Source organism: Mixophyes fleayi, chromosome 6, assembly GCF_038048845.1.
Source record: "Mixophyes fleayi isolate aMixFle1 chromosome 6, aMixFle1.hap1, whole genome shotgun sequence".
Taxonomy (NCBI): Eukaryota; Metazoa; Chordata; class Amphibia; order Anura; family Limnodynastidae; genus Mixophyes; species Mixophyes fleayi.
The window spans coordinates 143,097,228-143,114,582 of NC_134407.1; the positions used below are offsets into that span (position 1 = coordinate 143,097,228).

The 17,355-nt window shown below is 42.0% G+C and overlaps 1 protein-coding gene across 1 annotated transcript in view; it reads left to right on the forward strand.

Annotated features, from left to right (window-relative positions):
* OPRL1 (opioid related nociceptin receptor 1) overlaps positions 1 to 3,704 on the forward strand; it is a 113,249-nt gene extending 109,545 nt beyond the window's left edge. The window contains exon 4 of the mRNA XM_075176673.1: positions 539 to 3,704. Within this exon, the coding sequence (XP_075032774.1) occupies positions 539 to 1,062 (524 nt within the window). The 3' untranslated portion in view covers positions 1,063 to 3,704. The remainder of the gene's footprint in view (positions 1 to 538) is intronic.
* Positions 3,705 to 17,355: the final 13,651 nt, after the last annotated feature.

Below are 17,355 nucleotides of genomic sequence, written 5' to 3' on the forward strand. Positions count from 1 at the left end.
TAGCTAGCAAAAAATAATCATTATTTCTATTACTACAGTGGTTGTATGTGTAAGTTTAAAAGCAGTGCAGTCAGGTAAACGTGATATAACATTTCCCATACAAGTTTTTAACTATTATACAGTGTTTGTATATTTAATTTATTTGAGATTTAAATATATTCTTTATTGTTGTTTTTTTTTTTTTAACTCAAAACACTGTATATTTAATAACATTTGGCTCTCTCAAGCCAGATTAATGAATAAAAGATGGCTGTAGAACTAGAGATTGTAGGAGAAATAAGAAGAATATTATGTTCTTTGACGCATAAAAATCTAGAAAAACTGGAATTTTAAATTATTGTAATATGTCTAAGGAAGCAAATTATAGTGGCACATTGGATACATTGTGTCTGAGCGGCAGTGTAGACTGAGCCTGTAATTTCCCTGTGCTCGTTGTGATTGGATATTTTGCAGGTTGTATGTAACTAGGCAGCTTCTATATCTGAGTAATCACTTACATGTTGTTAATAATATGTTGTTGTTTTTTTTTTCCCTGCAGATATTGAGTGCATGGTTCAGCTACCAGACCCAGAACGTTACTGGGAACCAGTCTTCGGTACCTGTGTTTTCCTCTTTTCCTTTGTCATACCTGTCTTAATTATCACCATCTGCTACAGCTTGATGATCAGACGGCTAAAGAAAGTCCGGGTTTTGTCTGGGTCAAGGGAGAAGGACCGGAACCTGCGCCGGATCACCCGGCTGGTACTGGTGGTTGTAGCTGTATTTATTATCTGTTGGACCCCCATTCAGATATTTGTGCTGGTGCAGAGCCTTGGAGCTAAGCCCGACAGTGATGTCAAGGTGACTATTCTTCACTTCTGCATTGCCCTGGGCTATATCAATAGTAGCCTCAACCCTGTGCTTTATGCCTTCTTAGATGAGAACTTCAAAGCTTGCTTTAAGAAGTTCTGCTTTCCCTCTGCCTTTCGCACTGAATTGCAGATGTCCAACAGGATGTGCAGCATTGCCAAAGATGTTGCCTATGCCTGCAAGAACTCAGATGGTCCAAATAATCCGGCATGACTAGGCATGGAACTGCCCATGATGGGTGGAGAAACAGACCAAGTGGGGACTAATCCACAGGCGGAACTGACACAGATCACCGCTTTGTGACCAAGATGACGGGTGTTGGAAGAGACACCTAAATTGCAGCAATTAATGTGTACAATGGAAAGTACTATTGAAATCCATTGCCTATTTAATACGGAACTCAGCAACCTCTTATAAGGACAGAGGAAGGGCGATCATCTTATACAAATAGATTTATTCCAACTTAACTACTGCAACTCATTGGTTTAACTAGACCAAGGAGGTTCATATCTTCTTCATGAGATAATCAAGTTCCTTGAGAAAAAGAAATTGACATTCTTTATCTTCTCCCTAGAGTACTATTTGACCCAAAGGAGTAGAAATCACAGTGTGTGAACTGAATCACAAAGTGTGTGTTGATTCTCCTCTAACCCACACCGAACCAACCCTCGTCAATTCTATATTTGTATATGTGTACAAGTAAATATTTATTATATATTGCATATGCATATATCCTGTGGTCTAAAACTGACAGCTATTCAAGATGATGACCAGAACTCTAATACATTTTTTGTCCATAAGCAGTTTCTCAAGGCTCGTGATCTTCATCCAAATGTGTCCTGCTGCAGCCACTTGCACATTTATGAAGTGGCTATGAATTAAGAATTCTAGTTGGAAAAGAATCTAATTTTAGATTCTCAGTTGGTCATGTTTAGGACTGATGCCTCAATCAAGAAACCGTACCTTCCATCGACAACAAAAGCGCCATTTTTGAAGAGATCTGCGAGTCAGTTCATCATCCTGTACAATTTCCTATATGACTTGTTCATGTCCTCTCCTGAAAGTGGGCTGTTTTTACCAGTCTTCAAATAATGATGTAATTTTGTATTTGCCCACAAATTAACAGATGAACAACTATTACTCTGCAACATCTTTGAATTGTTAATAGACAAAGTGGTCACTTTTAAGAGGGCACAATCCTTATGTAGGACTGTATTGCACTATAAGACACAGTCCAGAGATAGGCAATTACCTCCTTGCATCTTCTTTCCGATGCACGGATGATGGGTCCTACAGTTATGATAAGGTGTTGGCTCTGATATTTGTCCCTATATACTGACAAGGTTACACATATGCAGCCTTAACTCTTCCCCCTCTTGAATTACCCCCCTACTCAAAGCCTTTCTGATTTGTATATAGACTCTCCTTCAGATGTATATACACCGTATATACACATTTTATATATATATACATATATATATATATATATATATATATATATATATATATATATATATCTATATATCACAAACACAAACCTTTTTGAAGCCTCAAAAGTAAAAGCCTTTCTTCACTGGAGATCTGCTAAGCTTTGCTCCATCAAGCAAGGCAAGCAAGAAATGTAAACATTGATGTAGCCAAAGGCAAACAGTGACTGTAAGTAAGTGATCTGTAAGCAATGACTTTGTGGTAGGGCCTGGAGATAACCAATATTCTGAGCTTCTGATACGTTCCAGGATCCCAGCCTACATGAACAAACTGTATCCATCAAAGGAGAAAGGAGTGCAGCACACTGAAAGACAGAAGCAGCTTAGATAAGCTCTTAACCATTTTAAATTTACATGTGATTATTTATTCTGTGCCCTACAAGATGCTGTAAGGATCAGGATCCAATGCCAGCTGAGAACACTATTTCTGTGGTCAGGCCGAATTCAAGAGATACGATAACACATTGAGTGCAGGGCATCTTATATTCTGCTCTGGTCTTGACGGTGTGGCGATGTAGAACATGTCTGCATTTAGGACAACTGTTTTTCTTTCTGGCCCTGGAAAGGACATTTTAATGTTTGGTTGCACATACTGTATAGAGACGTTTTAAGGTGAAGTGAGCGTGTATGTGTGCTTAATTGTATTTAAATGCCATATGACAGAGATCACTTCTGTCTGTCCATCGAGCTGTGGAGATATGTCTTCACAATGTGTGTCAAAAATGTATTAAGCAACTGGCTGTACTGATCAGGAGTCAATGGGTTTGTACATCAGGCAGCATATAAGAGAGGAAGCAAATTATCTCCTTGTTTGTAGTGAGGAGCACCACTTTACGGTTGTGAAGATCACCAATGCATTCAATGCTGTCTAGCAACTCTCAAGCACTCTGGAAAAATACACCAATGATTGGTGATGTGGAAGAATCCCTGTGTCTGCAGTAGGGAAGGAAGATTTAGGACTCTGCTTCCTGCAGTTTAATGTTACTACGGATTGCCCATTATACCGTTCACTTTGACCTTATACCAACTGGCATTTGTTTTGCACAAGTACAAATGCCAGTGAAACCGCATGTCAAATGCAAACAGATTTAACTTGCTGTTAATTGCAGTATAGTATAGATGTAGTGGGCTGGCGCCTCAGGGGTCAGGTTGTAATTACAGACTGCTGCCTAAACCCTAATTAAGCTTATTTGCGTTTGAGAGGTCATTGGAGGTTTCCTAGGCTTCTTCAATGTGTTGTAAACTCTGTGAATGGAACAGTCTGCGTTTTGAAAACCGCAACACTTTCAGAGCTATCACCAATGGTTATGAGGTTATTGGAAACAATGGTTTGAAGTTTCTACATGTGCTATGCTAGAATTAGAAACGCAAGAACAACGCATGACATTGATGCCAGTGGGTATAAGGTCTTATGTTTTATTTTATTTCTTTATTGCATAATTCACTTAACCCACGGAAACAGTTCCTTTTCCTTTTATTAGCCATAGTCATAACTGTACCACAGACATTAGCCCTATTCTCAACCTTAGCATTACACTGTTTCCAGCAGCTGAAATTGTAGTGTACAGGCCAAGTTTCAACAGTAAACATAGCCTATGCCATAGCTATGTGACTTCACCTACCAAATTCTAGTAATACAAGACACTCCTCTCACAGCACTCTTAGTATTAGTGCAAATGTAAGATTTACAAATTTTTGTTTTGTTTTGCAATCATGATAACTTCATACACTCCAGTTTTTGGAAACAGCTGCAACTTAACCCACATATGTATGGGGTAAGTACCCAATAATGTGATCCTAGGCCAGAGCCTGCTAATGTCTTAAAGTGGCCTTACTGGTGTCTGTGAACAAGTGGTTAAACCCCCTGCATTAAGGCGTACCTGTTACATACACAGAGGTAGTCATTGTGTGGGCTCTGGCTCTATAGAACTTATGCATTCACTAGAAGCTAGTGACCACTGAGGCATTAAGTACAAAGTTCCTCATGCCTCAGTGATGTCCGTAGTTCTAGGGAATTAAGAGTGCACATAAATATTGGTTTAGCTCACAAAGTAACTGCCTCTCTGAAGGCAGCAGGTTCACGTTAAAAACTGATTTATTATTTAAAGTGATAAAATGAAAAACACTGCACAGACTTAAAACAGCAGGGTGTTCCAGGTCGAAGAGGGCAGCACGTGGCTGGATGTAAGGTGATCATGTGATGCATTCTCTAATTCACATTGGATCATGTGCTGCTCTATTTCTCATTGTCATAATTACATCCACTTGGCAATGTATGCATCCAATGTAATGTAGAGTACAGTTAATTGAAAAAAAAAAAGGTTAATTTGGAAATATTTTGTTGTTACAAGAAGGGGAACAGTGCAATCTGCTTGCAGGAGTGCCTTATTGCTAACTACACTTGTTTTCTAGTTAGTGTGACTAACATTGACAGTATTGTGTTGTAATATTTCTGTGCGGCGTGTGATGTGAAGACTTGCTCCAGTGGACAGCTCCTTAGAGGACCTTCCTCATTGTTCAGCTTCGGATCTAAATGGTTCCTGCTCAAATTTCCTTTTTGTGACCTCCTGACATCTGTACAGATCTTTTCTGCTTGCTGTAATGTTCTATGTGACTGTAAAATGCTGCTTTGCGGGATGCAGGCTCCTGTCCCATGTATTTTGTGCTAACAGGATGACTAATTGAATGTCTGCTCAGGACAAGGCAAACTCTGGAGCCTGTCTCTGAACCTGTACAGAAGTGCTTTTGTCTTCACGATCTTCTCACTTGTTTTTGCAGCAAGGTAGATTGCCCATTACGTTAGGCCAGTGGTTGTCAAAACTGTCCTCAAGTATTACTAACAGGCCATGGTTCAAGGATTTACCTGTGTGATGAGATTTGAAACTGTTACTGGGCAAGCCATTTAAATTACCTGTGCAGGTATAAGGAAATCTGAAAACATGACCTGTTGAGGTGTACTTGATGAACACATTGAGAAACACTGCAGTGTCCAGCACACTTAATATGATAAAGACAATAAAGAGATTTAGTATATCCTAATTTTACCAAATTGATAGATTGCAATCTCATTAATATTAGATTAACTCACAAAATGGCTGCCTCCACCAGTGCCTGAGTGATGTGACTGGCTCCTAGTGAATCACCAGGTTGAATACTCATGAATTTTGGTTCGACAATTAAATAGCTGCCTCCACTTTTTGTAGGTGACAGCTACACCTTAATGTATGCAAAGTCTGTTCACCGTATGTCCATTACAACAATGACCAAAAGAACAATATAAATGTTTTGCCTGTCACATTACAGGCCATGATATTGCCAATTTACTATGATGTAAAGGATTGTTGAATGGGCTGTGATTGGTTCCTTGCAGGCAATGTTGGCATTAAAATAAATTATTTTATATATTCAGTAAAACTCATACACAAAAATGTTTAAGATAAAATATAAACAGGGATTATTTTCACATTTTCTTTTAATAAATATGGCTCGCTCAGTCAAGGTAAATTATAATATAAGCCATAAACTCCAATGTACGGCACCCCTAGTGAATACATTGAAAATGGTTAATATTTGGTAAGCTTTATCAAGCAGTATGTTCAAATAAAGCATCTCTGAGATATAGTCTCTCAGATACAGTAGTTATATGCCCCAGGGTCTGTCCTATGTCTCATTGGTTAAAAATAGAACTGTAATTATCAAGTAGACCACTTAGAGCTGCCACTGTATTTGCCCTTTAAGGTCACCGTCTAAATGATAGTGCTAAAAAGACTTTGCCTCTTTAGAATAATTTTACTTCAATTATCATGCACATGTATCAAGCTAATATTATGCAGAACAAATTAATGCAATTATCCTGTTTTCTTGCTAATAGAATTACCGACGGTTCATGTGTAAATTCAAAGAAGCCATTAATCTTTCCAGCACATTCAATCCCCTTTCCCTGCTTTTGCTTTTTCTCTTAAGCGTTAAACAGATTATTCACAGCAGCAAAATCCTACGTCCAGTCTTGAGCTTTGGTACACTGAGACGTTGGAGGCTGTTCACCTTAAGTCTCCATAGCAGGTTCTAGACCATTCATTAAGTACATAGTTTAACAGGATGTGTTGCAGGACTCCATAATCTCTTTAGTCAGCAATAAGTGGTGACAAATTTAATCAAGGAAGTTAAGCCAAAATCCAATAGTGTTCCTGAGGGTAGTTGATCGACATTGCTCGAGTTTGTGATCCACCATTACTGCATAACCACATTTATTGTAGCTCTGGGTAATAATTAAGGGCAAAGACACTGTCCCGACTGACACAGCTGAGATTAATCACGATGATGGCCCAGTAGATTGTTTAAGTCAAATTTCCTCCCCTCTTGGCTTGTAAATATTGCCTAATGTTGTCTTAGCTGCTATTGCCTAGCTTCTATGTAACAAACGTATCTTGGCTGTCTTTGCAGCCTTAGCTCTGAAGGTAAGTGTACATGTATTTAACAAAATCTCAGTGATGCTTAGTACATTGATGTAAGGATAGGACTTGGAATAGATGAGGACACTGGGTTCTGAGCTTACACGTATTGGCCAAAATATTTACTTATATACCTCATTTTTTTTATTGCATACACACAAATTTACACAGGTAAGGACAAGCACTGACATCAATAGTTCTTTTTTGTATAGTTAATATTATTTTTGGCTAAGACCTCTTGAAAAGACAATAAGAATTCCTTAATTGCAAACACGTTTTGTTTTCAGCTGAAACCATTAAACATTATAAACAGCAACCTTTCCGTCTTGCGTTTGCAACTCTGATGCTTAATATTGCATACTAATTAGTTTATAGCTGCCACATTCTGAGAACTTGTTGAATAGGGATGATGAGCAAAGCACAGGCAGCGATCCCCTCAACACTGGCACATCGGGGCAAATGCTAATTTTGTTACAACTCCGGTTATAGAGCACGGATGTCAGGATCCCAGCAGCAGAGTATGGGAGATGAGCCAGATAATGTTTTTCTTGTTAATTAAAGCCGGAAACTACATGCTGGCTCTCCGATAGATCCTTATTGTGGCTCCTTTACACCTTGACCTCATTAGCTTGCCGCGATTAGTCTGTTACACAGATGCCCACTGTCTTCTACTCACCCTGTCAAGAGTCGTTGTAGTCATTTCCTCTTTACTGAAGAGTGATACATCCATGTGCATTGAGTTATAATAATGCAATACTATACAATAATAAAAAAATGGGCTAAGTACTTATAAAACCTTATTTCATAAAATGCAGACAGCATATTGTAGTTCATTGTTTGGCAGCCTATAGTGTGCCAATTTCTAACATCAAGCTCTGCTAGCCATGGGAGTGTCACAAATTGACCAGTCTTGTAGACAATTATTCTGCCCAAGGAGGCTGATGCTGGCCATACAGATACTTTGGTTGGACAGTTTGGTCATTATTAATTGAATATGCCAACCATTGCAATGTGTGGCCAAGTTGTGATGTGGCCCTCTACACACTATCAAAGCCATTCCCACCACAATGTCTGCTTCATTCTCAGCCAGTATCCAATAGGACAGATTATACTTTGCATTAGTCACATTCTGACACATCAGTCTGAATTACATATACATTCATTTGATCCTAGATGACTAAAATCCGGATGGATTTGGATTTGATCAGGCAGCACAGACAACTAGATTCAGGTCTGCCAATCTGGAAATAACTATCTGTTTTACCTTACACAGAAATGGAATAGAGACTGGAGCCAAAAGAACAGATTTAGTCAAGATATAATGAAACATTAATTATATGTTATACACATACAGTGAAAAAATATTTTGATTGCAAGTCAAACCTTGCATATTGGAATCTGCTGGCCCAATGTGTGTCTACAGGGAACCAATCATTCATCATTCTAACGCCATGGCTGCATTATAATATATAATATGCGTTATAATAGCCATGGTAGTGGAAGTACAAGCAATGCTTAATGCGTGAATTAAGTCCTCAGGGTTGACACCAATGGTATTATCAAGCGTTACAATTTGAATGTTTGACATTTTTGTGCATCTGAACATAGCACTTTTTTACTTGTTTCAGGTGGGAAGATTGTAAGCTTCTGGTCCAGTGAAATGTCCTGGTGCCATAATTCCATGTCCCACGCATGCTGGTTCTGTGGACTGTGGATGTGTATGCTGCACGCTTGCCCTGCTGTAATAAATGCACTTTAGTAGAGGCTGGAAAACATCACTGGACAGTGACAGATCTTTTTATGTATAGTATGATACAGAATTAAAGTATATTTTGAGATGGATTGCAGTTATATAACTAAGTGACAGTACTGGGCCTTACTGTACTTATAGAACTGTCTGACAGTTTTATTGCTGTCTATTATAGGACTGTGCGACTGTACTGAGCCTTGTATGACTACTGACCCTGACTATAGTTATAGAAGTGTGTGCACTGAACATGACTGCAATTATTGGGCTGTGTGACTGTTCTTATCCTGTCTGCAGTTATAGAATTATGCGACTCTAGTACACATGATTGTAATTATAGAACTGTGTGACTAGTCTGATGAAGAAATAGAGCTGTGACAAGGTACTTAACTGTATGACTGTACTGACTCTGTGACTGTTATTTAATTGTATGACTTTACTAAATATGACTGTAGTTACAGAATGACGGTGTTGCCCATGACTGTTGTTATAGAATTGTGTGACTGTAGTCACCATGGTACAATTGTTGTTACAGTGGAAATTTAGAAGTGGCGTTATGGAAAATGTAAGTTGGTGTAATTTGAAGAGAAGTGTCGGTGTGGCATACCACCATATACAAGCCCACTTCCACCACTGACCGTTACTGCGTTATAGAATCGTATTTCTCTATTGACCGTGACTACAGTTATAGAAATGTGTAACTAAATGTGCCTGCAATTACGGAATCCCATGGCTGTACTGACAATGACTGTAGTTATAAATTTATGTGACTATGCTTAATGTGACTGCAGTTATAGAATTATGACTGTACAGACCATAATTGCAGTTATGAAATTGTGTGACTTTACTAACTGTGACTATAGTTATAGAATTGTGTAACCTTACTAATCATGACTACAGTTATAGAATTATGTAATCTTATTAATTGTGACTACAGTTATAGAATTGTGTGGCTTTATTAATCATGATTTCAGTTTTAGAATTACATGACTATGCTGAGCCTGACTGTATTTGCACAACTGTGTGACTACTGACTGTGACTGCAGTTATAGAATTGTGTAACCCTATTAAACATGACTGCAATTATAGAAATGTATGACTATGCTGGCGGTGACTGCAGTTTGAGAATTGTGTGACTTCAGTTATTGTGTGACTGCAGTTATTTAATTTTAAGACTTTACTAAATGTGACTTCCTTTATAGAATTGTACGATTGTATTAAAAGTGACTCTAGTTACAGGACTGTGTGACTGTGTTGACCCTGACAACAGTTACAGGACATTCTATCAAATAGCACAAAGCCGTGTTGCCAGCAAAAATTAGTGTTTCCCGTGACGATAGGGCTTATTTTTCATTTTACCATACACAACAACAAAGGCTTACTGCCAGTCATAACACTGCTATTATTTGCAGAAACCCCCATTTGTAGTAAGATTTGTCAACTTTCACCGGTGATTGTTCCCCCATAGTCTTGCATGGGAAAGTCTATTGAACAAGCAATACTTGTTCCGTTCGCCATCTTAGGATGCCAATAAAAGATAAAAGTAATTTTAAAAAATGGTTTATTATTTATTTATTATTATTATTATTATTTTATTTTTATTTTTTTAAGAAAAATGTTTTTTAAGTCAGGTTTTTACATACTTTTTAAATATTTTTTTTTAATCTTTTTAAACTTTTTTATATTTTTACAAGTGGAACTGGAAGCCCAAATGGGTTATACTGCGCATGCTAGCCTGTTGACGCATGCACATACTGGCAGAGAAGCGGTAAGTTAACCATTACCACACTGGGCCAGTACCGTTGGGGCAGCTGATTATGATTCAACTGCCCAGGCATTATTTTTTAATAAACTGCAGATATATTCTGTAATTGTAATTGAGCCAATTACAATTGTAGGACTGTGTAATTGTACTGACCCTGACTGCATTTGTAGGACTGTGTAATTGTACTGACCCTGACTGCAATTGTAGGACTATGTAATTGTACTGACCCTAACTGCATTTGTAGGACTGTGTAATTGTACTGACCCTGACTGCATTTGTAGGACTGTGTAATTGTACTGACCCTGACTGCAATTGTAGGACTATGTAATTGTACTGACCCTGACTGCATTTGTAGGACTGTGTTATTGTACTGACCCTGACTGCAATTGTAGGACTGTGTAATTGTACTGACCCTGACTGCATTTGTAGGACTGTGTAATTGTACTGACCCTGACTGCAATTGTAGGACTGTGTAATTGTACTGACCCTGACTGCAGTTATAAAACTGTGTGACTGCTGTGAGCGTGACTGGCCCTGACTACAGTTATAGGTAGGGTTGGCAGTACCATTAAGTTAACCTTGGTGGCCCCTGGTGTGCCAATGGTTGGGATGATCCCTAAATCACTGAATGGGTGACGTAATGCCCCTGCAGTACTTCCACATGGAGCACTGGCGGCTGACATGAGAAAGTGTAGTCAGCAGCTTCTTACCTGTGAAGCAGGAATATGTGATTGTAGTTAATTTGTCTGCTGTTATAAGACTGATATTTAAAAAAATGTTCTGAGAATGACTACAGTTATAAGACTTAATGGAGCATTATGTGTGACTGTATTGAGTGCCATTGGAAGTATAAGACTGACAGTTGCTGCTATTGGACCTGTAATTGTTATAAGAGGTGAATCTGTCCTAGAAGTGGTGTTTTATTCTGCACTGCATCCATCTAGATGGTAGTTTCCATTTCTCAAAGGTTTCACAGGAGGCAGACAATGTGATGTACTATGATAGAGGATCAGAGTGTGAGCCCTGTTTAATTTAAGGGTAACACCACCCTCTATTCAGAGTCACATCAAAGTATTTAAGGAGGCTCCTGAATATGTCCAAAAATAGTGCAAACTCTTCTGGGAAGAGGATCCTGTCTCTAGCTCATTATATATCTACTAAACTGCACTTATGCAATTATAAGGGCTTTCTATCTCCTTGCTATGCAGGTGCATCGTTCTGTATTTGGATGATTATTTGGGTCTCACTGGCCGTGCCAGATGTGGTACCTATCTGTATCGTTTGGTAAAATATGTAATAAACATGTAATAGTTCTCGTTGAGCTGTGTCATTTGCTGAATAATTCTTTGTGACCTTTACATTTCCAGTCTCCAGCAGCCGTGTAACTGAATAATGTAATTAATGGGGCCTAATGCTGGGCAAATAGACACTGTGACATTTTCCTGCTTGTTGAGGGAGCCAGGAGCACCAAACAGGTTCTGAGAAATGTCAGTCTGTATCCTTGCCTGACTGTGTTACATTATGACTTATTTATAAAGTGTCACGCATGTGCCACAACACTATGCTATTGGGATTATCTTCACACAATGACGACTAGGCACACCCTAGTAAGGGAGAGATGTGTCCTAGGGATTACAATCCAAAAAAAGAGATAGGCTGTTGATCGTTTTTTGTTGTGGAACTACAAGTGTCATCATGCCTGCCCTTCTCTGTTAAGGGACTACGGTAGTACAAATGGACTCCTGCTTCAACATAATTTGCCTTTCTGGTAAATCATCACAAATACTTTTTCTAGTAGTGCAAGCAGTCATTTCACATTATTTTTTTGTAGCTTATATAAATTGCTCTGAAGTATTGACAATATATCTGATAATAGGAAAAATATTTGTTTTTTCATAAAATGTTATTGTTTAAATGTAACCTGAGCATCATTTAGAGCGAGGAGCAAATCCAGCTGAAGAGTGCAAATATGCGTCCGGACAAACCAATTTGTAATCTAAGGTGTGTAAATTTGTTTCTACGTGCAGGGGACATACTGTCTGCTTTTGTATGTAGCACCCAACACTGTGATTTACACAGTACCCCCTCCCAACTCAAAATCTCTCTGCACATTTTAAATTTGTCCCTTCCCGTAATGCGCAACATTGTTTTGCCAAGGTGCAACTCTAAATATGTTTTTATTTCATGCAGTTTAGAGTAGATTCCTGCCTATTAATGGTATTTCCTTCCTCAAACAAATTTAATTGATGGCTTGCATATGGCCAATAAATAAATAATGTGTAATAAAATTCTATATATTGCATGCAGTTACAAATAACACGTTTAAAAAAAAAAAAGATATATAATAGTGAACATTATATATTATTATTGTTAATTTCATCTTCCTGATTGTATCAGTATAGGAGCTAGGAAAAAAAGCAAGGCATTAAAAGTAAAAGTTGGAAAACCACTTTAAAATGAAGCAGACATGCCCATTGCCCTCTTACACAATTTTATTTTATTAGTATCATTTATTTGTTAGGCGCCACAAGACTTCCGCAGCGCCGTACACAAAGCAAACAGTAGACTATACAGGGTATAACAATACAGAACAATAAACAAAAACACCAATGCTTCAGAAACTCCAGTTAGGTCAATGCAGTAGAGGCGGAGTAGAAGAACAGGTGTGGAGACAAGAGGGAAGAAGGCCCTGCTCGTTCGAGCTTACATCCTAAGGGTGGGTGAACGAACAGACACAATTGGAGGAATTTGAAGTGTGGGGAGAGGGACCGGGAGGAGAGAGGGTAGAACGTTTGGAGGAGATGCGGGTTAGGTAGAAGGTTGGTAGGCTTTAAGGAACAGGTGAGTTTTGAGTGCTCGTTTGAAGGAGCACAGATTAGGAGAGAGACGGATGGAGCGAGGGAGGTCGTTCCAGTGGAGGGGGGCGGCACAGGAGAAGTCTTGGATTCTGGAGTGGGAAGTGGTGATAAGAGTGGAGGAGAGGCGGCGGTCATTAGCTGAGCGTAGGGAGCGGGCAGGAGTGTGAATGGAGATGAGGTTAAAGATATAAGGGGCCGTAGACTGAGAGAGAGCCTTGTACGTGGTGGTAAGGAGTTTGAAAAGGATTCTGTAGGGGAAAGGGAGCCAGTGTAAGGCAAGGCAGAAAGGGGAGGCAGAGGAGGAGCGGCGTGAAAGGAAGATGAGTCTTGCAGCCGCATTGAGTATAGAGCGGAGGGGTGCGAGGTAGGAGTGGGGGAGGCCAGTAAGGAGGATGTTGCAGTAATCAAGGCGGGAGATGATGAGTGCGTGTATGATAGTTTTGGTGGCTTCCTGAGAGAGGAAGGGAGGGATGCGGGCAATGTTGCGGAGTTGGAAGCGACAGGCTTGGGCGAGGGATTGAATGTGGGGGGCAAAAGAGAGAGAGGAGTCAAGAGTGACCCCAAGGCAGCGGAGTTGGCCGACAGAGGAGATGGTGGAGTTGTTAACAACGATAGAGAGGTCATGGTGGGAAGGGAGTCGAGGTGGGGGAAAGACAATGAGTTCAGTTTTAGAGATGTTAATTTTGAGAAAGCGCGAGGACATCCAGGAGGTGATGGCTGAGAGGCAGTCAGATACACGAGAGAGGAGGGAGGTGGAAAGATCAGGAGAAGATATGTAGAGTTGAATGTCATCAGCATAGAGGTGATACTGAAGACCGAAAGAGAAGATGAGAGCGCCAAGGGAGGAAGTGTAGAGCGAAAATAGTAGAGGGCCCAGAACAGAGCCTTGAGGGACTCCAATAGGGAGAGGGGAGGGGGTAGAGGAAGAACCAGACGTGGATACAGAGAAAGAGCGGTTAGCAAGGTATGAGGTGAACCAGGCATGGACCGAACCGGAAAGGCCGAGAGAGAGAAGAGTTTGCAGCAGGAGGGGGTGGTCTACAGTGTCAAAGGCCGCGGAGAGATCGAGGAGGATGAGTAGGGAGAAGTGACCCTTGGCTTTGGCTGATAGGAGATCATTGGTAACTTTGGCCAAGGCAGTTTCAGTGGAGTGGAGGGGGCGATAGCCAGATTGGAGGGGGTCGAGGAGGGAGTTGACCGAGAGGTGTCTGGTGAGGCGGCTGCAGACAATCCGCTCGAGTAATTTGGAGGCAAAGGGGAGAAGAGAGATAGGGCGATAATTCGCAAGGGAGGTGGGGTCAAGATTGGCTTTCTTGAGGATAGGAGAGATGAGAGCGTGTTTGAATGAAGAGGGGACTGTGCCAGAGGAGAGTGATAAGTTGAAAAAGTGAGCCAGGTGAGAGCAAGCAGTAGGAGTAAGAGAGCGAAGGAGGTGAGAGGGGATTGGATCAAGAGGACAGGTAGAGGGTGGAGAGGAAAGAATAAGGGAGCGAACTTCATCACCAGATGTAGCGGTGAAGGAGCACCAGAGCTGATTAATAGAGGGCGGTGAAGCGATGGTGGTGGCGGGAGAGGGATTGGAGGAGGAAATGTTCAGTCTGATGGCCTCAATTTTGGAAGAGAAAAAGGTGGAGAAGTCAGAGGCGGAGAGGGAAGATGGGAGAGGGGGAGGGGGGGGAGAGAGGATGGAATTGAAGGTGGCAAAGAGGCGACGGGGATTGGAGGACTGAGAAGAAATGAGGGACTTGAAGTAGGATTGTTTAGCAAGGGACAGGGCAGAGCAGAAAGAGGAGAGCATAAATTTAAAGTGGAGGAAGTCAGCCAGGGAACGAGATTTCCTCCAGAGGCGTTCAGCTGTGCGAGAGCATTTTTGAAGGAAGCGTGTAAGTTTTGAGTGCCAGGGTTGGGGAATAAGGCGTCGGCGGCGGATAGAAGAGGCCGGGGCGACAGCGTCTAAGCCAGTAGTGAGGGATTTGTTGTAGACAGAGGACGCCTGATCAGGGCAGGCCATAGAGAGCAGCGGTGATAGGAGAGTTTCAAGAGAGGAGGAGAAAGAGATGGGGTCAAGGGAGGAGGAAAGGGCGAGAAGTTTGATGGTGGCAGGGTCAGAGCAGTTGTCAATAGGGATGTTAAAGTCTCCTAGTATAATGGATGGAAGGTCAGAGGAAAGATAATGGGGGAGCCAGGCGGCGAAGTTGTCAAGAAAAAGAGAGGTGGGGCCAGGGGGACGGTAGATGACGGAGACACGAAGGTGGATGGGGGAGAAGAGCCGAATGGAGTGAACTTCAAAGGAGGAGAAGGAGAGGGAAGGTAAAGTGGGAATGACCCGAAAAGTGCAGCTAGGGGATAGGAGGAGGCCCACTCCACCTCCTGGACGATCATCTGTTCTGGTGGAGTGAGTGAAAGAGAGGCCCCCATAGGAGAGAGCAGCAGGAGAGGCAGTATCCGAGGGAGTGAGCCAGGTTTCGGTAATGGCAAGAAGATTGAGATAGTTGGAGATGAAGAGGTCGTGGATGGAGGACAGTTTGTTACGGACAGACCTAGAGTTCCAGAGAGCACACGAAAAAGGGATGGAGGGACCGGGGGAGATGTGGATGAGATTGTCAGGGTTGATGGAGCGAGGGGGAGGGTGAGAGATGGGGCTGCGAGAGTTAGGCCATAGGTGGGGGCTAGGGGAGAGTATGAGTATAGGAAAAGAGCGAGGTGGCATGATGAGAGATGGGGGACAAGGGAAAAGAGAGCGGCAAGAGTTGGCAGGGGAGGGGTGAGGGAGTAACAGAGGGCAGCAAAGGGAGATTGTAGTGGAACAGAGCAAATTAGACTTTTAGTTCCCTAAGGGCTGACGAGCAGAGTAGAACAGTAGAGGGCTATAGACAGGGTGGAAAAGAAAGGCAATGTCAGAAAACAATATGGAGTTCAGTAGACATAAAATAAAATAAAATGAAATTAAATTAAATAAAAATTAAATTAAATAAAATTAAAGTTGAAATAAAAATAAAATGAAATGGAATGCAGTAAAATAAAACACAGTAAAATGAAATGGAATGCAGTAAAATAAAACACAGTAAAATAGGCTTAAAATAAGAGTAGGTTAAGGTGACATAATAGTACAATAGAAGAGAAGAATGCAACGTAAAATTGAACTGAAACCCACAATGTAAAAATTGAAATGAAAAATACAATGTAAAAGTAGAAAGGAGGACAAAGAGAGCCAGGTACCAGGAGGAAGGAGACCACCGGAAACAGGCGAGTGCAGGCCTCTATAGTCCAGGCAGGCGAGTCCAGGTCACGGGTAGATTGCTGGAGGGACAATGGTCTAGGGATCAGGGTTAAGGCAAGACGAGTGATCCAGAGAGTCAGGTAGGACCAAAGTACAGGTGACCAGAGATGATGTGGGTCCAGGTGGACGGAGATCAGGAGGGCCAAAGGAGCATTGGAACCGAAGCACGGGATGCGAGGTATGGGAGCGTGGAGGCAGCTGTGGCCGGAGGCGGACTGGAGGCAGGGATGGCGTCAGGACCGGAGCTGCGGGATACCGGGAGTGAGGCACCAGAGAGACATGGCAGCAAGCAGACCAGGAACAACCAGGAACAACGTCATCAACGGAGCTGGAGCAGCAGATGGAGCAGCGTCAGGAATCCAGAAGAGTGGAGATGGGAGAGCCGGAGCAGCACACGGAAGCGGGAGCCTGAGGAACACGTGGAGCCGGATCGGCACTTCGTGGGTTTGTGGAGGTTGGAGAAGCACGAGGAAACAGGAGCCAGAGGAGAGCGTGTAGCCAGATCATCACCTGCAGCGGGAGCCGGAGAAACACGTGGTGCGGCACTTGGAAGCGTGGGCCGGAGCACGGAGAGGTGGACGTCCACAGACAGAGCAGAGAGCGGCAGCCGGCGTCGACAGAGGAGCTGGAACGGTGGCAGGCAGGTAAGACGGAACAGCGGAGCCCATTGGAGATTAGACCAGGAGTAGGGCCAGGCTGGGTGTAGAGGTAGGCAGAGGTTTCGTGGGTGAAGTGGAGTAGATCCAGGTGGAAGTCAGGTAGGGCCCCGAGCCACGGCCTAGAGTGGAGGTGGATGCCGGGGAGGGGTGGACGACTACGCGGGTAGCACTAGCCATGTGCACCCGAGCAACAGCAGGGAGCTGCGGCCAGCGTCAGAGAGACATCACCGGGGGTGAAATGCGGGGCCCAGAGGAGGAT